The sequence below is a fragment of the Vanessa cardui genome, chromosome 18, assembly GCF_905220365.1.
Source record: "Vanessa cardui chromosome 18, ilVanCard2.1, whole genome shotgun sequence".
Classification (NCBI taxonomy): domain Eukaryota; kingdom Metazoa; phylum Arthropoda; class Insecta; order Lepidoptera; family Nymphalidae; genus Vanessa; species Vanessa cardui.
The window spans coordinates 9,000,650-9,027,565 of record NC_061140.1 but is presented as its reverse complement, the minus strand read 5'-3'; the positions used below and the strand labels follow the sequence as shown (position 1 = coordinate 9,027,565).

Below are 26,916 nucleotides of genomic sequence, written 5' to 3'. Positions count from 1 at the left end.
TGGCCGAATAAAATTAAGGTTTACCCTAAGTTTATAAGTAGACTCTGTAACTGAGCATGCGATTCAGATAGCATTAAAACGTGAGTCTGACTGCCATCCTATCGACCTATATGGACGACGTGCAGCTTGCATTTATGCTGAGATTTACCAATTTGCCCAAAACTTGATCAGAAGGATCTTTATGCTATCAAAGGAAGTGAAAATAAAACAAATAAATAATCGAGCTTGTTTTAATTGTGTTTGAAATTCGTTCTTAAACCAAATGAAAAGTCATCCTAAGAAATGGCTTTTAGACGATTTGTTGAGTAGTAGTAATGCCGTTGCTGATGTAGTTCAATACCATGCTGAACCAAGATTGCAGAGAAGCAAGGTAACTTTGTTCAGGAGCGTTAAGTGTAACTTGAACAGTACCATCGTTGTAAATTTCACCAGTAGGTATTTGTGGAGCAGACTCCTCTGCCTCTTCAACGATTACGGGTAATGTGGGTTCTTCAACGGGTTCGGGTTCAGGAACAACTACTGGGAGAACTGGTGCAGGCAATAGTACGGGGCTTGGGGTAGGAACTGGTACTACTTCAGGCAAAACTGGTGCGGGCAATAATACCGGATCTGGTACGGGCAATGATTCGATTTCGGGCAAAACTGGTGCAGGCAATAATACTGGGCTTGGTACGGGCACTGATTCCACTTCAGGCAAAACTGGTGCAGGTAACAGAACCGGAGCTGGTTCGGGTTTGTCCTCTAGACTCCTGGGGGCTGCAGCTACAGCCGCCACAAATAGAGACAGCAGTAAGAACTTCATTATTATTCTCTTATCTAAAATCAACAAAACATTTAATTAGTAAACTATTATTTCAAACACAGAATTTTATTTTATTTTAATATAAGCAATGTTTACCTTAATTTCGTTCTGAGGTTCAATATTGAATGATAATTTTACTGAAGTTACCGAAAATTTATTATAACAATACGTAACGTCACATTTATTATTATCATCATTTCCCCAATAAAGTAAATGGCTAAATTGAACCCATATTTCATGATATGAGCTTTGTAATCGTATTTCACGAAATGGCAATATTTTGATAAGGAAGTAATTAATGTGATATTATTGGGGACATAATCTTTTATTCAACTGAATTACTTATATCATTTGTTTCTTTATAATAACAATATATCTCTTAAGCTACAGATTGTGACAACGCCTTACTGTTATTAACTTCATCTGTAAATTATTAACTAATAATTAATATTGCCTCTATGTTGAGAAATTATTTTTATGAATTTACTATAAATTGTTGTTATTTATATTATGCATTTTATTTTCGGTTATATATTTTAACCGCAGTCATATCTGTATTTTTTCAATATTTTAATAAAGGCGCCTTTATCGTGGTCATAAGTTGATAAAATAAAAATAAAAACATACATCCTTATCGCGGTTAAAACCCAAATAAAATACACAAAATGGATAATTATGTTTGTCTAATTTAAAATAATATATTTATAAACAATTATAATTAAGTCACATACGAAGGTTGAAACTAATAAGTTAAATATGGAGGTTTTATATGACATAGGATCCGAATTGGGATTCAACGAGGATAGCAGGTTTGCATTCTTGGCATTACTTTTACTCATATAAAATTAAGGTTCAGGCGTTATAACCATAAATTTTCTAATGCCGTAATAAAACAACATTTAATATGTCTGTTATTCAATCTAAGAAATATATATTATAACCTCTTTATTGTAATGTAATGGACGGGTAGAATTATGTACAGTTAGAGAAAGAAAATTTTCGTCAGTCTTCAAATTCCTTTTTAAAGTCTGTTAGAACCTTTTGAACCTAAACATCAAATCATTGCAACGCATTATGTCATTCTCAATCGGTAAAGCAGATTAGCACTTATACTGAGCACACGGAAATAGATCTTAAGGAGACGAACCTTTTCTTGCCCCGACTGTACCTAATGCAATTTAACACAAAATAATAGATGATAAAAAAGTTACCTTAAGTAATCATTTATAATATTTTAAAATAACAATAAGAAATTGTTATTAAAATATTATTGTCATATATTTTAAACTATTTCTGGTTCATTAAAAAAAATAAAACGAAACGAAATTTAATTAATAATAATTTATTAAAGAAGAATTATAAATAAACATAAATATATAGCATTAAGATACATGATGTATTATTATAGTTACTTATTAGGGGTCACAAAAACAAAAACGGGCTTGTATTTAGGGTCCCAAGTACCATCGTTTTCCGACTGAGGAGTTAAGTTCCCGCTTTTGTATGTCTCCGAAATCTTTACAAAGATATCCTTGAATTTTTGCTCCGCCTCACTATTTATACCATTTTCGACGTCCTTAATGGTGGATCCAGAAGGTAAAACTGTTTTCCCTGTTGTGTAAGGAGTTTCTTTGGCGTATTGGAGGTCCATATAGTCATTAAGAATCCCTTCCAATACAGTTTTGACGCTATCATTGGAAGAGTAGTCTTGGATGCCCTGAGAGAGCTCGTCGACAGTTACTGTAGGCACAGACATGTTTTATCTGGAACAATGTAATTAATTTAAATACTGCAATTTGAAGTAAATTAATTACGGCAATTTTATGAAAAGAAAAAGAAGTGTCTGTAGCATTCTCTAAAAATTTACTCTGTGTAAATATTTGTCTGTAGTTAGTTACTCTGTGTAAATTTTATCAATCATACGTCAAATGTATTAACATTTTTATAATCGTCCAATAATTTTGTTGTAAAAATATTTTATAGACTCAGATAGCAAGTAAGTCGTCTAATACTATTTTATTTATCAATAGCATCATATTTTTAAATACGTAGTTTTAAGGAAGTAATATTGACAAAAGAAATCAAACGTATCTTTATCTTTTACAAATTCTGTTAAGATAAGACGTTATGGAGTTAAGCGTCGTTTAAATATAACTGACTCAGTTCCAATGACAATACGATGATGTTAATATATTTATCTATTGTATATATTTATGATTCTTGAAATATATACTAAAAGGGTAATGAATAAGTCGAATACGAACAACAACAACAACAACAGCCTGTAAATTCCCACTGCTGGGTTAAAGGCCTCTTCTCCCTTAGAGGACAAGGTTTGGAACATGTTCCACCACGCTGTTCCAATGCGGGTTGGTGGAATACACATGTGGCAGAATTTCTATGAAATTTATCACATGCAGGTTTCCTCACGATGTTTTCCTTCACCGCCGAGTACGAGATGAATTATAAAGACAAATTAAGCACATGAATCAGCAGTGCTTGCCTGGGTTTGAACCCGAAATCATCGGTTAAGATCGGTACTTCAGTTTCTTCAACGATATCGTACATACTTCTATAAATTTTTCAATTACTTTATTATTTTTAATAATATCCTGTCACCTATTTAATATTCTACCCAGAAGATTCATCTAAACGCCATTATTATTCCACTATGATCTTACATAAGCTTGAATTGTTTTTATAATTAATTTCGTACTTCACCGCGAATGAAAACATCGTAAGGAAACCCGCACAAAAACCAGCCACACGAGGGCAATCTTACTGGAATTTCCTCATGAGGTGCCTTACTTATCCAACAATAGGATAATTACAGGGTACAAACTGATCTTGAGGCTTTTTATTTCCGGAATATATTATTACTTAAAATATAGTAAACTAATTCCCTATACTATAAAATGCTTTATTGTACGTCAACATACGGAGGGTTAAAGATAAATGCTCTAAGGGAATGTTTTTATAGGTTTGCTAATGCACACAACACCCTATCCTTAAAATATACTTACGTACATAGAAAAGACTGAAGGTAATATGTTTGAACTGATCTTAATTCAAAAATTTAAGGAAAAATTCTTTATTCAAGCAGGTTCTTAATAAACAAGGCTTTTTATTCGTCGTGTTTCAGTACATAATGAAAAAATATACGACTGTTTTAGAATGTATAATGTACCAAGAAGAATAAAGGTAATATTAAATTTAAAAATAATATTTTAGATTTGTATAAAAAGACTACTGTGGAATCCAAAAAATAGATGTTCAAATATGTACATATGTTTCTATTGTTTTACTGAATTACAATCTACATTTTATTAACCTCTATAAATAGTATTTAAGATAATAGAAGATTGATAACGAATTTATTATGATTTATTGCAATATTAAAGTCGAAAATATCTTAATACGTATCTAAGTAAGCTGGTACAACAATATAGAAATAATATCAGCAAAAATATAAAGATAATTCAATTAACATACAAGTAATAAACACTACCAAAGTTCAAAAAATATATTTGTATACAAAGTAAAATTAAAAAATACAACTCACATCTCAAATAACCTCGATGCACTTCAAATGCTTCTCTAAAGAGTATGACGACTGACGTGTATATAAATATCACGCCGGTTTTATAAATCACAAACAATAAGGGCTCTTGAGATAAAAGTGGGCTTGGCGTGTCAAAAAATTGATAAGTAAACTTTATCGGAGTCACACATTACGATTCATTTTTCGCACCAGAGTACCCACTGATAAAATTTGCCCTAAATAATCGCAAGTCAATATTTTTGGCATTCGTGTGAAAATTACTCTTAACCTTATTCTAGAAACGGCGTTTGTACTTTCTCGCAGATATTTTTTTTTATGTGTGCTCATGTTTTCCACCCTAAGAATGATTAAGCTGATTTATGAACGTTGAATGAACGTAGTTGAAGATGATTTCTTCAACCAAGGTAGCTGCGATGAGATGTTGACAGATTTTTAACACAGCTTCAAGAAATAATTGTCTACTTGAGAGTTTGATTCGTAAAAAAAAGTAAAAGGGCTCAAGTTCGTTATCTTGGGATATAAAAATAAATTTTTATTTTCGTTTGTATTTATAGAAAAACATCAACATTTTTTCGTATTGATATATTATTTGGACGAAAATAATGTACGCGATTTCGCCTGCGTATTTGAGGTATGAATTTTGGGTATGATAAATAAAATTTTAACAAAAAGAAAAACCGACTTCAAACAAAACACTATTTTAAAACAAATGAATATGCACGAAAAAGTAATAAAAATAATTGCGTATTCAACATATTTTTTAGAGCCTTCCTAAGTTAAATGAAATGAAAAATATTAGACTACTTAAAAGTCGATTAACGATTATATCATGTAGTTATAGTTATTGGTATATTTGGAGCCGGTGTCAGCCACGGTGCCCTTGCCCCAACAATCAAAAGAAAGAAGCGATACGAGCCCCTTGATTGATCCAGTATATTATTGTGTAAAAGGTAATTTGTAAAAAACATATTTGTTAAAGTATTCTCGTATTGTTTTTTGATAGATATACTGTAGGGTTTTATTGGCTGACACCGACTCCAAATATAACAATAATTATAACTACATGATATAATCGTTAATCGACTTTTAAGTAGTCTAATATTTTTCATTTCATTTAACTTAGGAAGACTCTAAAAAATATGTTGAATACGCAATTATTTTTATTACTTTTTCGTGCATATTCATTTGTTTTAAAATAGTGTTTTGTTTGAAGTCGGTTTTTCTTTTTGTTAAAATTTTATTTATTTTTTGATTTTAAGTGAGGCTGATGTTGACTAACTAATTTTTTTTAATATGGATAGATTAAGCGTTCCGTTTATATGAGTCAGAAACTACTTCGAGGACAATTTCAAAGGAAACTTGCGAATAAAGCAAAAATAGACTTTCGAAAATGCGGATTTAATACGTCACGCGGCGTGAACTACAAGGATCCCTCGAAAGAGCTGTAATCGAACTCAGCAAAAAAACTTTGAAAAAGACCAACTATATTTCGTACATCATATGACATCACATCACATACACAAAATTTGATTAAAGATAGCAAGAAATTCTGCCCCATATCGCACCCTAACTGCGAGCCGTATAGGAGTTCCATCACTACATAGTATAAAACAAAGTCGCTTTCTCTGTCCCTATATCTTTAAATCTACGCAACGGATTTTGATGCGGTTTTTTTTAAAAGATAGTGTGATTCAAGGGGAAGGTTTGTGTATATAATACATGAACAATATAGTAAAGAAATACTGATAATTTTAGAAGATTGCGATGTGATGTCGTATATAAACAAATTCTGTAGTATATTTAGTATCAGTATTGCACCCGTGCGAAGCCGGGGTGGGTAGCTAGTTGATTATAATATTCGACTATGATAATTACATAAACATAACCACATTACGGAAGGTGACTCAAATATCCAAATAACCTGTAAATAAAAGATTCGACCGAGTATCGCTAACGTGCTCCTCAGAATTGTTCCGTTCCCTTCCGTTCCGTCACTTTGTCTTGGATCCTGTGCTCAGAACCTTACCAAACTTTCACCAAATTACCCTTGAAGTATATATTTTATAATAAAAAAAGAATTATCAAAATTGGTTTACGTGATTTTCAGTTATTCACCTATTTGTCGCGCATATACATAACGCAAATTTAAGACTTATGTCGTTTTCACATGGATACCATCATCGGAAAAAAAAAATAAAAAAAATGGGACCCCACGGGAAGCACTACCTTTCAAACAAAAAAAAAATTATCAAAATCGGTCCACCCAGTGAAAAGTTATGAGGTAACAAACATAAAAAAAAAAAAAAAAAAAAAATACAGACGAATTGATAACCTCCTCCTTTTGGAAGTCGGTTGAAAAGTAGTCTATTGTCGTCCTTGGAATTCAGATTGCTTCAAACCAAAGTTCATCGAATTTGATTCAGTTATTTATACGTGAAAGCGTACGAGACAGATAGATAGAATTTCCACATTGTAATTTTAGTAAAACAATTTAAGCAATATCTAACATACTGAACAGAGAATTGTTCAGTTTAAACGTAAAATAAAGTAGGTATATAAGAAAAATTATAAATCAATTTCCTTTTTAAGAAATAATTAGAAGTATGAAAAAAATACTTTGTTATTTTATAATATGTAATTTCGTTTTATTACAAAAAATATACACTAGTAATAAGTAACATAACAAGGTTTCAAACATATATTTTACAATACTTTCGCATTCCTTTATCTTTTGTTTGTTTTCATCTTATCTACCTTTGAATTCGCCCTTTATCAAAATTGAAGAAAAAATTGCACTGTATCTTGTGATGTAAACGTCACCTTAGCGAATTATCATATCATATCAATGCAATTTCAATAAGTCTTTGATCGGATATTTTTATGATTCATAAAATATTAGTAATATAACATTCACAATGTTATATGAAATCACTAAGTTTAATTATGTTACATTCTCTCACTAACGCTTCTAAAACATGATCACAGAAAGTATTCAATAATTCTCTTACAAAATTATTGCGAAAATACTCTTTAGTGAATTCATAGATTACACCATAAGACTTTTATAATGTATTCCTTGTTGGCTTGTTTATTATATATTTCAAATTGGTATCAGTTGCAAAATATAACAGAAAAAGCCCGCTGTGTAACGAGTTCCTCCGACTGGCTTCTCAAGTCTAAGTAATTTTTTTTTACCGAAACTGTGGTAGTTTTTACTTTTACTATCAATAATTGAATTTCATGCAACTTAATAAATAAATTAGTAATAAGGTAAAATATGATTAATTTCCTGTTTCAATGTATTGGTTTGATTGTTAATGGATTTAGTGTTAAAATCACATCACCCTTCATTTCTTACAAAACACCTCATCAGTTTGTCATCGACTTATCAACATGTTCACTGTTTCATCATTCAATTTTATGATTCATCGATTTTTTTGACATTTGTCACTTAAAAGTGGTATCGTTCATTCATTACGATTATATTAATTTTCTTTCCGATGAATCATTGTTAAAATATATTATGATATATACAGAATTAAGATATACATTTTTTTCATTATAAAAAGATTGTAGTGTATATTTAAACCTTTAAAAAAACAATGTAATGTTGAATAAACAATTAATATAATAAATAAACTTTATCCTCAAAGGGCGATGATGTGTTAAACCAGTAGTGGGACGTCGGCTGTAGGCTGTTATATTACGTGCATATAATAAAGCGTTATCACTAAACAATATAATTTATTACAACGTAATCGATTGGTTCAAAACGCAAAACATGTCAAGTATGAATATAATTTAAAGGGCGTCTATGATTCTTTATCGTGTTTACAAATCTTATACCTTTAATTGATACATCACAGGATCGTATTTCTTTCCCAGAGAATCGGAATTGCAATTCAACGGGGAAAAGCTGCTAGCATTCTCACCACCATTGCACGCTGTCAAGATTTATACAGCAACCATTTATAATTAATATTTATTTTTATTAATGTTGATAATTCTTATTTAAATAAATACCTACATACTAATATGTTCACGATAATTATGCTAAAATATTTTTTTATGATGTTTATAACCTTCTGAGTGTGAGTGAAAATCAGTCAAAACTCAAATGATATGCAAAATATTATCTTTATTTATTATGATTATTATAATCCCTTAACAAAAATAAAAATATCAGTTTAAAATATATACGCTGTCTTCTTCTTTCCAATGTCAAAATGCTGATGTCAGAAAAAGATAAATAGGTGTGTACATTATTAATTACTCAGATAGATCAATAATGACAGGATAAAAATGTGCGTGTATTTTCACAGCGGATTTATGTAAAATTCAAACAGATAACGTTTTTATCGTAATGTCAACAGCGCATTATCGTCAAAATCATCCTTTGCATCTCAAATCGATGTGACTTTGAGTTAGGTCAACGGTTTTTTTCCATCTTCATGCTAATAATAAAATTATAGATTAAATTCCTTTACAATACCATCTCAATATTATGATAACTTGATATACCTCTTTTTTATTTTTATTTTTTTCTCGGTGGCTTACTTGATTGATTGGTGTTACATGGTTTAAACTTGTTATAATTTGTATATTTACTGTAGTTTCTTAATTTTTTATTGTTATGTGAAAGAGCATGAAAATGTTAATATAATTGTTACATGCCGTGAACACATACTTATATTTATTAGGAATGCAATCGAGCTAAAATTTGTGTAAGTCTGTGATTTTTAGTGTGAGTTCAGATTGTATTCTGTTTGTGTACCAATAAACATAAGAAAAAAGTATTTACTTCAGTTTAACATATCATCAAACTACACACGGACATTGGATCCAACAGAATTTCTCTTCAAAATTTTTTTTTTCAAATAAAGGTGGTAAAAGCAACGCCTACTAAACTACATTTTATTAAGAGTTTACATTAACTTTAGTGAATCTCATAATTATAAAAATATGTGTGTGTGTGTGTGTGTGTAAACAGGAAATATTTTGTAATAAGGCAGTTTTATTACAATTTAGGTTAGCCAGATAAACACATACTTAAACCATTTTATAATTAAAGAAGTCCATGATATAGGCATTATTTTGATAACTATATAGATACTAAAAGTAATTTGGTAACTTTATAAAATGAAATTAGTCAAAGTTTTTTTAATAAAACATATAATTTATTATATAAAGAATTTAATATTTATATCACATGTAAATGAGCTGTTATTAATTGGTAATCATTTGTATGTTATTAATTGGTAATCATTAAGCTTCGATGGGGTTGACGGCGATGACGTCGATAGGGTTGAAGTCTGGTCCGGGAACGACAGCCGGGGGAGCGGTGCCGACATCAGCCACCTTAACAGAATATATATAAGTCATTTTATAATACGTTGATGGATTGATAAATTGATAATGCCCCCACTGGTCGTCGGTGATCATGCAATCAACTTTATCCATATCTGCAGGCGATAAATACCAACCATTCCTCACATCGCCTAATAGCAAATACTGAAATCCATTTGTGCATTTTTTTTCACACATCAAAACAAACAAACAAGACAAAGATTTGCGTTGTTCGTTCAAATACTCTGTGCCTTTTTCATGCTTTCGAGAAAACATTGCGACATAGTCATGCGAATGACATTTTTTGACACAAAGTAGTTGTGATATCTAGGAATAAATTTAAATTGTCTTTACCTGCTGTGGACTCTTCACGTTGATGATGAGCTGCACTAGAGGGCTTGATACAGCTGGAGTGTCGACGGGGGAAGGAATGACAGGCTCGGCTATGACAGGAATGTCAGCTGGCAGGGGAACGTGGATGCTTTCCTGCAAATACGATACACTCATAAAACTTCAATAAATAAAAGTCCTTTGTACCTACGTTATCATTCTATTTAAATTAAATTTGAACATGACCAATGATATGAGTTATTTATATGTAAAATGTAATGTTTTGTTTTATTTATAAAATTAACTTGAATTATACATGTAAAGAAAAAGTATTTTCTTTAATTTGAATTCCACGTATGAACTGTCATCGAACGCACCATGACAACTAAATTTTGTTAGCTAAAAGTAAAGAATTTTGTAATTTAGTACAATGACATTGTTAATAGCAACATTAAATGTCTTTTACAGAGAAACACAATTTTGTTTTATTAACCGTGTCATCCTAGTAAAAAGAATAAAATCTTATATACATACAAAATCGTGTCCGTCGTAAAGTGCAGTCATTAATTGATTTAGAGCGTGTTCCAAGATGGGCACGACTTCCGGGTTGACGTTGGGGTTCTGGAGCGCATCAGAGAGCTCCTGCAGAGTCCAGGTGCTTGTTCCTGGACGGGCGACGGCAACAGCCACGATGGCGGCAAATAAAGTAAAGAATTTCATCCTGTATTGTTTTTCTGTGAAATAATACCTATTTTAATGCTATATGCATTGCACTTAAAAAAAGAAAAAACAATAGATCCCGCTGAGTTCCTTTCGCCGGTTCTTCTCAGGTCTGAGGTATTATATTCCGAACCGGTGGTAGATTTTCGACAGTCAATAAGAAAGTGTAAACACTTCTATTTTGAATAAGGGTTTTTGAATTTTGACTTATAACATTTGAAATAAATCAGAGAAAATGTTGGAAAAATACTAGAGTAACAATAGAATTGGAAAAAAACAGCAGTAAAAAGTACCACTAATAAATGTTCTTATATTCATCATAAGGTAAGGAACTGTAACTTACTTCCTGTCTTGCAAGTATTAAATGAATTCAAAACTCATTTAACTATATATAGGTACGTTTTCGTAATGATAAGTTAAATTTTATCTATCAATGTGTATTTAATACTTTTGCATGATAAATTTACGCATCGCAATAAATTGATTAAAAACAATTAGTATTTTTATAAACATGGACAGCAAGTAAACAATATAACGAGACAGAACACGTTATGGAGAATGTTTGTTCGTTTAATTTAATTTTGTAACGCTTGTAATAACTATTTTACATTAGGAAAATATTGTGACATTTGTTACACGTTAAAAAAATACTTCTACTTAATTTTATTTCAACATAACTTGTTTTAAGTAGAGGCAGTCCTAGTACTTACGGAATGTTAGGTTCTTGAAATACGCGACGTAAATGGAAAAGACGTAAATAGAGACAGACGTAGCTATCATATGTTTACATGTAAAGCTCGAGCTTTAGGTTTCACTCACTTAAAATTTTAAAAAAAGCTGCCCATATAAAATGTGGCCCACATACTTAGTATTAAAAGTGAGTTCTTAAAATATATATATATATATATATATATATTTACTTATGTAATTGATAGTTATTTTTGGTATATGTGTGTAAAAAATAATGATAATACTTTAATAATCAAAACATGTAATGAGAGATAGTAAATTAAAATTTGGCTTAAAAAAGTTATCAATTCTAGATTACTTCGCTCCTTTCTTCTTGCTATCATACAGGTCTCAGAAGTACTGATAAAATAAAATTATGCAATTTTTTTTATTAACATTAAATCTTCTTTCAAAATTAGGATCATTTTCATCAACAATTTTCATGACATTCTCTAAATTTGCAAAGTTTTTTTAGTGTAAGTTCTTATTCATAGTTATAAGAATGGAGAAGCTATATCTTGTGACTTGCTTTCTCTTGTACTTCTGCCTCTCAATCAGTAAGATCTTCATCAGTCAGTTCTAGCAAATGTGAGCATAACAGAACATCAATATCATCAGCAGTGTGTGCAATGTCAGACAAACGGTTAGTCAAATGAACAACGTCAGCTGTCATCTCATCGATATTTGATTTATCTCTAGACTAACCACCCGCCCTGGCTCCGCACGGATGCAATGCTGATACTGATATATTTATTAACGACATCACATTAGAAATTGCTAAAATTATCAGTGTTTCTTAACCATATAGTCCATGTATTATATACAAAAAACCTTCCTCTAGAATCATTCTACCTATAAAAAAAACCGCATCAAAATCCGTTGCGTAATTTTAAAAATCTAAGCATACAAAGGGACAGACAGCGATAAGCGACTTTGTTTTATACTATGTAATGATGAAGAACTTTCAGATGACTTTCCTATGTCGGATATCGAAACAATTGACGTATGTTTGAGAGATATTGTCAAAACATTGTTGGACATAATTTAAAACGACGTAAATGGAAACGACGTAAGTTGATAACTGCCTGAATATTATTTATATATGTATAGTACGACACAAATTAGATGTAGTATCGGAAAATGCAATTAAATGAAAAATAAATCGATTACTGCCGAGTTACACGACCAATAGAAATAGCTCCTTATTGCGCCATTCGACGCTATTCGTCGCTATAGATTCTCGCGTCAGTTCAACCCGAGACAGCAAGTGCATGTAAATCGACGCGTCAAGTTGACGAATATATTAGGTCATATGATATTACAAGTTATTACGTTGGTGTAAAGATCATATTCACATGAGAAATAAATATTGATAATTTGTGATGGGGTACTTAATTCAGATGTGATTCGAATTTTGCCGATGCTACATCTGAGTTGTGTCGTATTTATACGTATACCTCATTAATAAATTGAAGTTGAAGAAAAACCTTCTGCTAATGAAAAAGATAAATTTACGAGATTATATAAAAGTCTTTCATTCGCCTAAAAACATTTGAAGTTATCTCGAACGCCAATCGCAATAAAGTAAAACAGTTTTGCTAACAAAAGTTCTAAAGTTACTTCCATAAATGTCAGTACACTTGATCCTAAGTAAATAAAAAAGCAATTTTTATAACAAGAATAAATGCGAGATATAAAATTTTATGATTGTGTGTTGTAAGGTATGAAGTTTATAATATCATTTTAGTAAGTCATTTAGGCAGGAAAGGGGCGGTGAAACTTAAATTCGTAGTAGTGGGTACGCAATGATAATATATTTGTGCAGATATCAGTGAAATAAGCTTCACTTTCTTATTCATATGAAACTGTTCCCATACTAATATGGGATCTATCCTAAGATAGAAAGATACATTGTGAGGTTTTAAATTTGACTTAAATTTTTCATATCCGGGAAACAATGTTCACAACAGAAAAAGCTGAAGCAAAAAAAAAGAACTAAATATTCGTGTATTATACTTTTATATATATTACTTTTATTCGTATATATTACTTTTTTGTTCCATTTGCTATCGAAACGCTTGACCCTTGGAGTAGTGGTGCAAAAAGCTTCGTCAAAAGTATAACACCTCGCCTCATTGCCTCCACTGGTGACAGGAGGGCTGGGTTCGTTTTTTGCCCAGATGATCGGAATTGCGATTCAACGGGGAAATGCTGCTAGCAATCTTGCCACCATTCCACGCGGTCAAGATTTATACAGTAACTAATTTTAGTTCATATTTGTATATACTTAAGCATTTAATGTTATTAATTTTTTCGTAGTTTAAGACCTTAACATTGTAAGGATAAGGCGAGATCAGGAGGCGAGATGTCCTTATGGTTAGAACGAGTGCATCTTAAACGATGATTGCGGGTTACAAGCCAGGCAAGCACCACTGAATATTCACTTGCATAATTTATGTTCATAATTAATCTTGTGCTCGGCAGTGAAGGAAAACATAATCGTGAGGAAACCTGCATGTGTCTAATTTCATAGAAATTCTGCCACATGTGTTTTTCACCAATCCGCATTGGAACAACGTGGTAGAATATGTCCAAACCTTAACCGTTAATATCCAAACCTTCTCCTCAAAAGGGAGAGGAAGCCTTAGCCCAGCTGTGGGAAATTTATAGGCTGTTTTGTTATTGTTGTTGTTTTTGTTGTTGTGGTCAGGATCAGATCAGATCAGGGTAAGTAAAGCTATCAAAGGTTTTAAAAAGTTGAAGATTATTTTCTTTGGCCGTTCTCTTTTCAAAATTTATATTGGAACCACGTTGGTATATTGGAGTAATGGTGCCCAACAACAGAGATTGTTTGCATCTTTTAATAAGTTATAATTTTGTTACCACTGAAAGAAAACCTCATATGTCATGTATGATTTGTTTATCATACAATATTTACACGAGAATAATAAAAATATACCGGAAACTTAACACACAAGCACATTTCCTCCACAAAGTCATTGAAGATATTGGTGTTCAACGAGCTGAGTTGGTTTATAAAAATAACACAGAATTTACGTCGTAAAATGATATAAGTATTTTCTTTTAAAACCTCCATATTTTTCCATTTTTAATCTTTGAAGTAAAGCCAATTAAAATTGTCCCTATTTTTTTTTATTTTAATTTACTGTTTAAATTGTCTTTATTATATTATATACACTTAAAATATGTAAATAAATATTAAATATGTTCCTGAATATGAATTTGTATTTAATAATAATAGTTAAATAATTATATTCTTTTTATTACTAAAGGGTTATTTGAATCTTGTGATAAGTAAGGAGTGGTTCCTTTCTTACTAAATGGGTAAGAATCTACTACTACACCATATTGTTTCATATTGTGTATTAAAGTTTAACCAATAATCTTTTTAAAGTTACAAAGGTCGTTCAAGTTACATCTTCGTATTCAATGTTCCATAACACAAGGTTTAGCGGGAGCTCCGATATCAATAGGGTTGACAGCGATGACGTCGACGGGGTTGACTATGATTGGTTCAGGAACAACATCAACGGGTTCCTCAATAGCTTCTTCGGCAGCCTCTTCAACCAACACTGGTGTGGGATCGACAGCGGGGGCCTCAGCGACCTAATTTACAAATAAACATTAAGTACAACTTTTATGCACCCTAAACACGTGTCGTAGTACTCCATTTGCAAATAAAAGTCGCGATTAATTTCATCAGAACTTTTTCGAATTTTGCAATAATTATGTTCGAGAATTCTTTGAAATCGCAATTAGCGTTATAATTTTTCTAATAAATGTAAAATAAATCGAAACATGTGACAATTAAGTTAATAAAGACTTATTAAGAAAACTGTCACTGATTTCTCTACATGTTACACGACCAATACTTTTTACCAACCTGTTGCTGGCTTTTGACGTTGACGACGATCTGCACAAGAGGGCCTGAAGCAGCGGGGCTGGGGACAACGGGGGCGGGGACAACAGGGCTAGGAACGACGGCGATATCAGCGGGCAGGGGCACGAAGACGCTTTCCTGAAAACAAGAATTCAATTAATTAGGACTTGTTTGGATTTAAAATATTGTAAAGTAAAAATACTTTTTGCTATTTTACTTGAATATACGTATATTTTACTTACTACTTGTTCTCCGTTGTAAAGAGCAGTCATGATCTCATTCAAAGCATGTTCCAAGATGGGCACGAGTGCGGGGTCGACGTTGGGGTTCTGGAGAGCATTAGAGAGCTCCTCCAGAGTCCAGGTGCTTGTGCCTGGGCGAGCCAGAGCAACGGCAACGACGGCGGCGAAAATAGCGAAAAATTTCATCTTGGCTGTGTTTTTTACTGAAATAGAAAAATAAAAAATACCAATTAAAACTTATTTTAAACTTAGAACTAATCCGCACTAATATACAAACACGTCAAATAAAGCTTTGTTCGAATAATAATTATTTCGAAGTTATCACCATAGATTCACAAACAAAACTTTGTAGCAATTATATTGAATATATGTACTCAATAGACTAGTGTCTCGTCTTTAAATATTTGAATATAAATAACGACATTTAGCATGTCAGGACACATTACTTACCAATTCACAATTAACAGTACATGTCGAAAAACGCTATATTTATACAAATGGAATTATAATGATAAAATGTAATTTATGTTACTCTCGATACAGATTATTATATAAGCAAATCCATTCGTAAATTATAATAAAGATAGAATTACTTACGGTACAAATAAAATTTTTCATATCAAGCAATTTGTTTTTAAGAGAAGTCACTCGACAACAGATACTGAAACAGCACCGCCCATACATTAAATATGTTTATACGTTGCATGGGGAAAATCACAGAATGCTATTGAGTATTCTGTGATTTGTCCAAAGCATTTGAATGTGTAGAGCACGAAACGCTTCTATATAAGCTCAAACGCTATGATATTATGGGTCTCTTGATCTATTAAAGAGTCCAATAATATTTCATTAATGGGATGAAGTCTTCTAGCTCTATGCTAGAAATTGATCTCCTACAAGTATCAATTTTGGATTCTTTGCTATTTCTGATATAAATAAATTATTTTCCTTTAAATATATTATAGATTTTTGTGATAGTGATGTTTGCTAACAATAATTCACTGATTTATAGGTTCGCCAAAAAAAACTGACTCTACGAAACGTTAGAAAGCAAATTATGATATATTACTAAAGAGTGGTCTTAATGTAACTGATGCTACGATGTTTTTAGGAATGACATTGCGTTCCAAGCTTCAGTGGGGTCCTCATTTACCGTCCCTAACTGGAAGCTCCACAGCATAAGCAGTGAGAATTGTTATACAGCTAACTTTGATACCGATCGTTTTTTTTATCGATTGATACCGATCGTTTAGTATATTTTGGTTGTGTTCATAGTATCATTTAGTAAAATTACTTTGGGGGTTACGCTACATATATTTAATCTGTTTTTATTTTACAAAAGACGTCCGGTCTACTACGTAATCTTGCATCAATACATGCTCTCCGAGATGTCTTTAACAAAGATGGAATACTGATTGTTGCGTCAAAATACACTTATAACAATATTACGTATATTCTTGTTACATTGATCACTTTGTTATAATCAGTGATATTCATTGTACGTACACAAGGCATAAGGTTAAGTTTATAACGCCGAGTTTCCGAATCCGTAAGGTCAATAAATCCTTCTTGGGGTAAGATATCGTTTCTCCTGTTCATCGATTAACAAATTTTTATAGTGAAACATTAACTTTCTTTGTCTTTTACATTCATGCAAAATTTCACAATCTTGAATGATTTATTTAAAAAAACCCTTAAACTGCTAACTTTTACATAAACTTTTTGCCTTGAGGAAATTAAATTGCAAAATCCTTCGTAACGTTCATCAAAGAACCATAAAAATCTTGTGCAAAATATCACCCTCGTATACTAACTTGTTAAAGCTATGCTTTATATGACAATTAAAATTTATTATATAAATTTATCAAACAAAGAATAACATCTAATCTCTGCAATATATTTTCTTAAGATTTGCTTGGGTTGATTTATGGGGATAATCATTGTATCGGAATTTTTTTACCAGATAAAATACACTATTATAAATCAACTTGCGAAGCCTTGCCGTTGCCTGCCGCTCAACATTTACGTCATATTCTAATTTGTAGTTTTTTTGTTGCCTTTAATTTTACCGTAGTCCTATCACGCATACGTCATCAAAATGTCGCGTAAGCACGAGCGACACTCACACTAATGCACAACGATAGTAATTCAGCATGGAGAGGCGTGCCCTCAGGAGTGAATAGATCTATATGATATTAGAATCGCAGAACAATAAAAACTTTTTCATATAATAACGCTGTAGATTTGTATTAATAATTTGTTCGTATAAAAATTTTAAATATTTAAATTCGTTATTTTGTACGGTCATCAAAACAGTTACTAGCATTGTTCCATTTAAATTACCTATATGAGCCTGTAAATATCCAATTCGTTCATTGTAGTTAACTTATTTCCGAATAAATTTCCACAAACAAAACATATTTTAATAGAATAAAATAATATCAGATTTTTATATTCATTCGACTATGGCCTAACTCTTCTTATACCGACTAAATAGCTTGTCCCAGAAGTGGTAGCTTAAGAGCAGGGCTGTAATTATGATTATTTAAATATTGACCCCAACAACATCGTTTTAATGACACGAAAGTTGATTAGATTATTTATTTATGTATTATTCATTCTATCATTTTGTGTTAACGTTTCCGGTATGGTAATAATATAATTATTAACATAATATTGTCTTCAAGTCATTTATTACACTTATTACATACACATTAGCCAACAATTATATACATTTTATTTACAGAGGTCCAACATCTCCGCTGTCGATGACAGGCATGGGACCGACGGGGCCCCACGTGTCGACTGGGTTTACGGCGATGACGTCGATGGGGTTGACGATGATTGGTTCGGGAACAATAACAACGGGTTCCTCAATAGCTTCCACGGCAGCCTCTTCAACCAACACTGGTGTGGGAACGACAGCGGGGGCCTCAGCGACCTAATTTACAAAAAAAACAACCATTAATTTCAACTTTTGTACAACCTAAACATGAAGTGCCTTGCAAATAAAAGTCGCGATTCACTCCAGCAGAATATCTCTTTTTTCCAATAATCATGTTCAAGAATTCTTGAAAATCACAGCCAAAACATGTGACAGTTAAGTTAATAAAGACAAAATGATTCTAGATCAATAATTTTTACCAACCTGTTGCTGGCTTTTGACGTTGACGACGATCTGCACAAGAGGGCCTGAAGCAGCGGGGCTGGGGACAACGGGGGCGGGGACAACAGGGCTAGGAACGACGGCGATATCAGCGGGCAGGGGCACGAAGACGCTTTCCTGAAAACAAGAATTCAATTAATTAGGACTTGTTTGGATTTAAAATATTGTAAAGTAAAAATACTTTTTTGCTATTTTACTTGAATATACGTATATTTTACTTACTAATTGTTCTCCGTTGTAAAGAGCAGTCATGATCTCATTTAAGGCATGTTCCAAGATGGGCACGAATGCGGGGTCGACGTTGGGGTTCTGGAGAGCATCAGAGATTTCCTGCAGAGTCCAGGTGCTTGTGCCTGGGCGAGCCAGAGCAACAGCAACGACGGCGGCGAAAATAGCGAAAAATTTCATCTTGGCTGTGTTTTTTACTGAAATAGCAAAATACAAATTACCGGTTAAAACTAATTATAAACAAGTCCGTTCAGCTAGACATGAGCACGTCATATTAAACTTTTTGTTCAAATAATGACTATTTCTAAGTTATCCACAATCATTATAGATCCACAAGTAAAACTTTGTTGCAATTATATTGGATAAATGTACTCGATAGACAAATGTCTCGTCTTTAAATATTTGGATGTAAATATCAGTAATTATGTGTCTGGTCACATTACTTACCAATTCACAATTGACAATATATTTCAAACAAACGCTTATTTATACAAATTCAATTATAATGATAAAATATAATTTATGTTACTCTCGATACAGATTATTATCTAATCAAATCCATTCGTAAATTATAATAAAGATAGAATAACTTACGGTACAAATACTATTTTTCATATCAAGCAATTCGGTTTTACGTGAGGTCGCTCGACGATAGATACAGAAACAGCACCTCCCAAACATATTTACTTTGCATGGGAAAAATCTCAGAATGCTATTGGAGTCATCTGCGATTTGTCTAAAGCGTTTGAATGTGGAGAACATGAAACGCTTTTATATAAGCTTAAACACTTCGGTATTAAGGGTCTCTTGATTTTGATCATTTTGCTTTATATTTAAGTCAAAAAGTCCAACAATATTTCGTCAATGGAATAAAGTCTAGAAATATATGTTCTACAAGGATCAATTTTGAGTTCTTTTTTCTATTTCTGATACAAATATATGGTATAATAAATAAATGATCTTCCTTTCCACATATTGTAGGTTTTCGTGATATAGTGTTATTTGCTAACGACAATTCACTGATTTTTAAGGTCGACAGAAAAAATAACTACTACAATGTAAACACAGAAATACGATTGGGTCACAATAAATAATTTAGTTTTATAATTACTCAAAAAACGGAATGTATAGTTATTACCGCACTAAACGTTAGAAAGCAAATAACAATATATTATGAAAAAGTGCTCAGCATAACCCCTGAGAAAAGTAAGACAGCTAACTAATATTGATAACATTCGTCTAGTAAATTTTGGTTGTTTTCATAGTATCATTCAGAAAATAAAAATTGTCATTGTCAGCCAATAAAACCCTACATAACCCTACGTATATCTATCAAAAAACAATATGAGAATACTTTAACAAATATGTTTTTTACAACTTACCTTTTACACAATAATATACTGTATCAATCAAGGGGCTCGTATCGCTTCTTTCTTTTGATTGTTGGGGCAAGAGCACTGTGGCTGACACCGGCTCCAAATATACCAATAACTATAACTACATGATATAATCGTTAATCGACTTTTAAGTAGTCTAATATTTTTCATTTCATTTAACTTAGGAAGACTCTAAAAAATATGTTGAATACGCAATTATTTTTATTACTTTTTCGTGCATATTCATTTGTTTTAAAATAGTGCTTTGTTTGAAGTCGGTTTTTCTTTTTGTTAAAATTTTTATTTATTTTTTGATTTTAAGTGAAGCTGATGTTGACTAACTAATTTTTTTTAATATGGATAGATTAAGCGTTCCGTTTATATGAGTCAGAAACTACTTCGAGGACAATTTCAAAGGAAACTTGCGAATAAAGCAAAAATCACCTATTTGTCGCGCATATACATAAGGCAAATTTAAGACTTATGTCGTTTTCACATGGATACCATCATCGGAAAAAAAAATAAAAAAAATGGGACCCCACGGGAAGCACTACCTTTCAAACAAAAAAAAAATTATCAAAATCGGTCCACCCAGTGAAAAGTTATGAGGTAACAAACATAAAAAAAAAAAAAAAAAAAAAAAAAAAATACAGACTAATTGATAACCTCCTCCTTTTGGAAGTCGGTTGAAAATTATCAGTGTTTCTTTACTATATTGTTCATGTACTATATACACAAACCTTCCCCTTGAATCACACTATCTTTAAAAAAAACCGCATCAAAATCCGTTGCGTAGATTTAAAGATATAGGGACAGAGAAAGCGACTTTGTTTTATACTATGTAGTGATGGAACTCCTATACGGCTCGCAGTTAGGGTGCGATATGGGGCAGAATTTCTTACTATCTTTAATCAAATTTTGTGTATGTATATATATATCCTTGTAGTTTACGCCGCGTGACGTATTAAATCCGCATTTTCGAAAGTCTATTTTTGCTTTATTCGCAAGTTTCCTTTGAAATTGTCCTCGAAGTAGTTTCTGACTCATATAAACGGAACGCTTAATCTATCCATATTAAAAAAAATTAGTTAGTCAACATCAGCTTCACTTAAAATCAAAAAATAAATAAAATTTTAACAAAAAGAAAAACCGACTTCAAACAAAACACTATTTTAAAACAAATGAATATGCACGAAAAAGTAATAAAAATAATTGCGTATTCAACATATTTTTTAGAGTCTTCCTAAGTTAAATGAAATGAAAAATATTAGACTACTTAAAAGTCGATTAACGATTATATCATGTAGTTATAATTATTGTTATATTTGGAGTCGGTGTCAGCCAATAAAACCCTACAGTATATCTATCAAAAAAACAATACGAGAATACTTTAACAAATATGTTTTTTACAAATTACCTTTTACACAATAATATACTGGATCAATCAAGGGGCTCGTATCGCTTCTTTCTTTTGATTGTTGGGGCAAGGGCACCGTGGCTGACACCGGCTCCAAATATATCAATAACTATAACTACATGATATAATCGTTAATCGACTTTTAAGTAGTCTAATATTTTTCATTTCATTTAAATCAGGAAGAATCTAAAAAATATGTTGAATACGCAATTATTTTTATTACTTTTTCATGCATATTCATTTGTTTTAAAATAGTGTTTTGTTTGAAGTCGGTTTTTCTTTTTGTTAAAATTTTTATTTATTTTTTGATTTTAAGTGAAGCTGATGTTGACTAACTAATTTTTTTTAATATGGATAGATTAAGCGTTCCGTTTATATGAGTCAGAAACTACTTCGAGGACAATTTCAAAGGAAACTTGCGAATAAAGCAAAAATAGACTTTCGAAAATGCTGATTTAATACGTCACGCGGCGTAAACTACAAGGATCCCTCGAAAGAGCTGTAATCGAACTCAACAAAAACCTTTGAAAAAGACCAACTATATTTCGTACATCATATGACATCACATCACATACACAAAATTTGATTAAAGATAGTAAGAAATTCTGCCCCATATCGCACCCTAACTGCGAGCCGTATAGGAGTTCCATCACTACATAGTATAAAACAAAGTCGCTTTCTCTGTCCCTATATCTTTAAATCTACGCAACGGATTTTGATGCGGTTTTTTTTAAAAGATAGTGTGATTCAAGGGGAAGGTTTGTGTATATAATACATGAACAATATAGTAAAGAAACACTGATAATTTTAGAAGTTTGCGATGTGATGTCGTATATAAACAAATTCTGTAGTATATTTAGTATCAGTATTGCACCCGTGCGAAGCCGGGGTGGGTAGCTAGTTGATTATGATATTCGACTATGATAATTACATAAACATAACCACATTACGGAAGGTGACTCAAATATCCAAATAACCTATAAATAAAAGATTCGACCGAGTATCGCTAACGTGCTCCTCAGAATTGTTCCGTTCCCTTCCGTTCCGTTACTTTGTCATGGATCCTGTGCTCAGAACCTTACCAAACTTTCACCAAATTACCCTTGAAGTATATATTTTATAATAAAAAAAGAATTATCAAAATTGGTTAACGTGATTTTCAGTTATTCACCTATTTGTCGCGCATATACATAATGCAAATTTAAGACTTATGTCGTTTTTACATGGATACCTCCTCCTTTTGGAAGTCGGTTGAAAATGTTGTTATGTAATATTTTAATTTTTCAATCGATTCAGGTCGATTGTCTGATACTGGCCGATAAGAAAGAGAATGTCAAGAAATCGAATGCGGCGGCAATATTTGGTGATATTTATATTTTTAATTTGGAAATAATGAGAATAAGAGGCTAAATTTAGATATAAAATACGGGATATATTGTAAAACACGAATTAGTGGATAAAATGAATGTGAAAATAGTGCTAATAAATGAATCTGGAAGAATATCGTTGTTTAAACTCGTGACCGTCCTAAAAACATATAATGTATCTGTTTTCTATTTTACGAAAGAGAGCAGTCCGGTCTATTTATGATCGTGACTCCCTCTGGGATGTCTTTACCAAAGATGGTATACTCACTGTTGCGTCACAATACATTTATAACAATATAACGTATATTCATAGTACCAATCATTTGTATCAGTCACTTTGATATTTTCAGTGATAATCGTTATACGTACACGAGACTTAAGGTTAAATTTATAACGTCAAGTTACCGAATCCGTAAAGACTATAAATCCTTCTCGGGGTAACCTTTCGTTTCCCCCGAACATCGATTTTCAAACTTCTAATAGGAAAAATCAAGAACAATCAAGCCCATACAAACAAACATTTCATACAAACTTTCTCCCATTAGGAAATTAATTTTCAAAATCCTTCGTAACGTTCATTACCGCAACATAAAAAAACTTTGCGCAAAATAGCACACTCGCATACTAACTGGTTTAAGCTGTGCATAATATGATAGTTAAAATTTATAATATTTATTTACCAAACAAAGAAAAACATTATATTTCTACAATATGTTCGCTTAAGATTTCGATGTTCGTTTTGCTGCGTCCTGTTTCTTCTCTGTTTCTTCTGCATATCAATGATTTGTTGCAAGCCGGGAACATTCACTGCAGACGACAGTACCATTGATACCTTATACACCGGCCGCGCTAATATTTTTAGGGAAAACGTCGAAGAAAACCGGAAGAAATTTGTGTCTGAAATCGAGTCTTCGTTAAACGAAGTCTCGAACTGGGGCCGGCTAAATATAGTCCATTTCAACCCCAAAAAGACACAAGTTTTGCGCGTTAACCACTCGAAAACACCATTTGTCGTATCTCCACAATTTGAGTACATCCTGACAGCCGCTACAGATAGTATCGGAATACGTGGCATTGATGTTTCAAGCCTCGTTCAGTTCCGCGGTCAATTGGAAGGCAAAGCCAAATTGGCTTCAAAAAAGCTCGACGTGCTCAGCAAGGCGAGACAGTATTTCAGGTCGACGATCAAGCGCTCTCCGATCTGGTTGATCCTTTGGCTATGCGTAGAGACGTTGGATCATTCTGCGTCTTCTACCGAATTTTTCATGGGGAATGTTCCGAGGAATTGTTCGGATTGAATAAAAGAAAAAAATAAGATTTGCTTGGCTGCATTATTGGGATAATCAACACATTTACGTCATAATCTAATTTGTAGTTTTTTGTTGCCTTTAATCTTACCGTAGTCCTATCACGCATACGTCATCAAAATGTCGTGTAAGTACGAGCGGCACTCACACTAATGCACGCCGATAGTAATTTAGCGTGGAGAGGTGTGCCCTCAGAAGTAAATAGATTTATATGACATTAGAATCACAGAATAATAAAAGCTTATTCATATAACAACGCTGTAGATTAAAATTATAAATTTTAAATTCATTACTTTTGTACGGTCATCAAAACCGTTACTAGCATTGTCCTATTTAAATTATCTATTTATTTATAACTATCCAGTCAATTCATTATAGTTAACTTATTCCTAATTAAATTTCACAAACGAAACATATTTTAATAAAATATAGAGTTATCTGATTTTTTATTCCTTCAAACTCTTGAAACCAGATAGCTTTAGTCTAGACTATGGCCCAACTCTTTATATCGACAAGATGGCTGGTCCCAGACAGTGGGACAGCTTATAAGCAGGGATGTACTTATTATTGTTTTAATATTGACACCAACAATATAATTTTAATGGTACGAATACTCATTACGTTACTTATTTATGTATATTCCTTGTATATTTTTGGTAAGGTAAAGTAATAATATAATGTTCAGCATAATATTGTCTTCAAATCGTTTATTACACTTATTATGTACGCATTAGCCAACAATTATATACATTTTATTTACAAAGGTCCGACATCTCCGCTGTCGATGACAGGCATGGGCCCGACGGGGCCCCACGTGTCGACTGGGTTTACGGCGATGACGTCGATGGGGTTGACGATGATTGGTTCGGGAACAATAACAACGGGTTCCTCAATAGCTTCCTCGGCAGCCTCTTCAACCAACACTGGTGTGGGAACGACGGCGGGGACTTCAGCGACCTAATTTACAAAAACAACCATTAATTTCAACTTTTGTACACCCTAAACATGAAGTGCCTTGCAAATAAAAGTCGCGATTCACTCCAGCAGAATATCTCTTTTTTCCAATAATCATATTCAAGAATTCTGGAATACCACAGCCAAAACATGTGACAATTAAGTTAATAAAGACAAAATGATTTTAGATCAATACTTTTTACCAACCTGTTGCTGGCTTTTGACGTTGACGACGATCTGCACAAGAGGGCCTGAAGCAGCGGGGCTGGGGACAACGGGGGCGGGGACAACAGGGCTAGGAACGACGGCGATATCAGCGGGCAGGGGCACGAAGACGCTTTCCTGAAAACAACAATTTAATTAATTAGGACTTGTTTGGATTTAAAATATTGTAAAATAAAAATACTTTTTGCTATTTTACTAGAATTTGCGTATATTTTACTTACTACTTGCTCTCCGTTGTAAAGAGCAGTCATGATCTCATTTAAGGCATGTTCCAAGATGGGCACGAATGCGGGGTCGACGTTGGGGTTCTGGAGAGCATTAGAGAGCTCCTCCAGAGTCCAGGTGCTTGTGCCTGGGCGAGCCAGAGCAACAGCAACGACGGCGGCGAAAATAGCGAAAAATTTCATCTTTGCAGTATTTTTTCTGGAATAGCAAAATACGATTATATAATAATGTTTGAAAATGAATATAATATACACGAATTTTTTAAACGCAAATTATTGTACCTGTAACTAACACAGGTCAAAAGAAAAATACTTAGAAAGGCAAAACTTTCAAATATATTATATATAATTATTTATATTCCAATCTAATCAGAACAGAACAGAAAAATCATATCTGTATAATATCTTAATATTCGTAAGAAAATGTCTTTTTCTGTTACTTACCAAATCACAAGTATGGTAACATTTCAAAAAACGGAGTATTTATACGCAAATGATAATGATTGTAAACGAATTATATTACTCTCGATAGAGATAATTTTCTAATCAAATTCTTATATAAATTATCATAAAGATAGAAGTATAATCGTATAGGCGTGACTTGGATTGTAACACGCATTGGTCATTCCGTTAATCGACCAACACAAATGTCAATCAATAGAATGAGATGTATCGAATCACGCCTTTTTTTGCTAGACTTTGAAATTATTGGGAATTGGTAGTGGATTGATCGTCAGCTATTGGCATACTAAAGTAGTCTAAGCCCTTCCATAGACTGCAAGATTACTTCATACCAAATTTCAACAAATTATGTACATGGCTCGGCAACATATAGACTCAAACAAAGATATTTTCGCACTAATATTTTTCTTTATTAAAATCAAAATTGAGTATTCACCTTCCTAATATGTTTTTATCTCGACTTCAATATGCCACTTTTTATTTATTTTTTGAGTAAATATCTAAGTTGACATAAAATCTTTCTTATCATATTAATTGATTATGATTTAGGCCTATACC

The 26,916-nt window shown here is 32.3% G+C and overlaps 3 protein-coding genes across 3 annotated transcripts; all 3 read right to left on the bottom strand.

Annotated features, from left to right (window-relative positions):
- Positions 1-216: 216 nt before the first annotated feature.
- On the bottom strand, positions 217-847 carry LOC124537369 (magnetosome-associated protein MamJ-like). Its single transcript, XM_047114196.1, has one exon. It carries the CDS (start codon positions 800-802, stop codon positions 290-292), a length of 513 nt encoding a protein of 170 aa, XP_046970152.1. The 5' UTR covers positions 803-847; the 3' UTR covers positions 217-289.
- An 8,763-nt stretch (positions 848-9,610) lies between these two features.
- LOC124537399 lies at positions 9,611-10,804 on the bottom strand. Its single transcript, XM_047114232.1, has 3 exons — positions 10,575-10,804; positions 10,065-10,196; positions 9,611-9,722 (listed from the first exon to the last, which is right to left on the bottom strand). Exons 1-3 carry the CDS (start codon positions 10,758-10,760, stop codon positions 9,630-9,632), a joined length of 411 nt encoding a protein of 136 aa, XP_046970188.1. The 5' UTR covers positions 10,761-10,804; the 3' UTR covers positions 9,611-9,629.
- Positions 10,805-14,857: 4,053 nt separating this feature from the next.
- Positions 14,858-26,095, bottom strand: LOC124537573 (calphotin-like). The gene is made up of 10 exons (XM_047114446.1): positions 25,894-26,095; positions 25,655-25,789; positions 25,252-25,450; positions 19,021-19,256; positions 18,781-18,915; positions 18,377-18,573; positions 17,165-17,223; positions 15,633-15,868; positions 15,394-15,528; positions 14,858-15,116 (listed from the first exon to the last, which is right to left on the bottom strand). The coding sequence occupies exons 1-10, from the start codon at positions 26,077-26,079 to the stop codon at positions 14,937-14,939; spliced, it is 1,698 nt and encodes a 565-aa protein (XP_046970402.1). The 5' UTR covers positions 26,080-26,095; the 3' UTR covers positions 14,858-14,936.
- Positions 26,096-26,916: the final 821 nt, after the last annotated feature.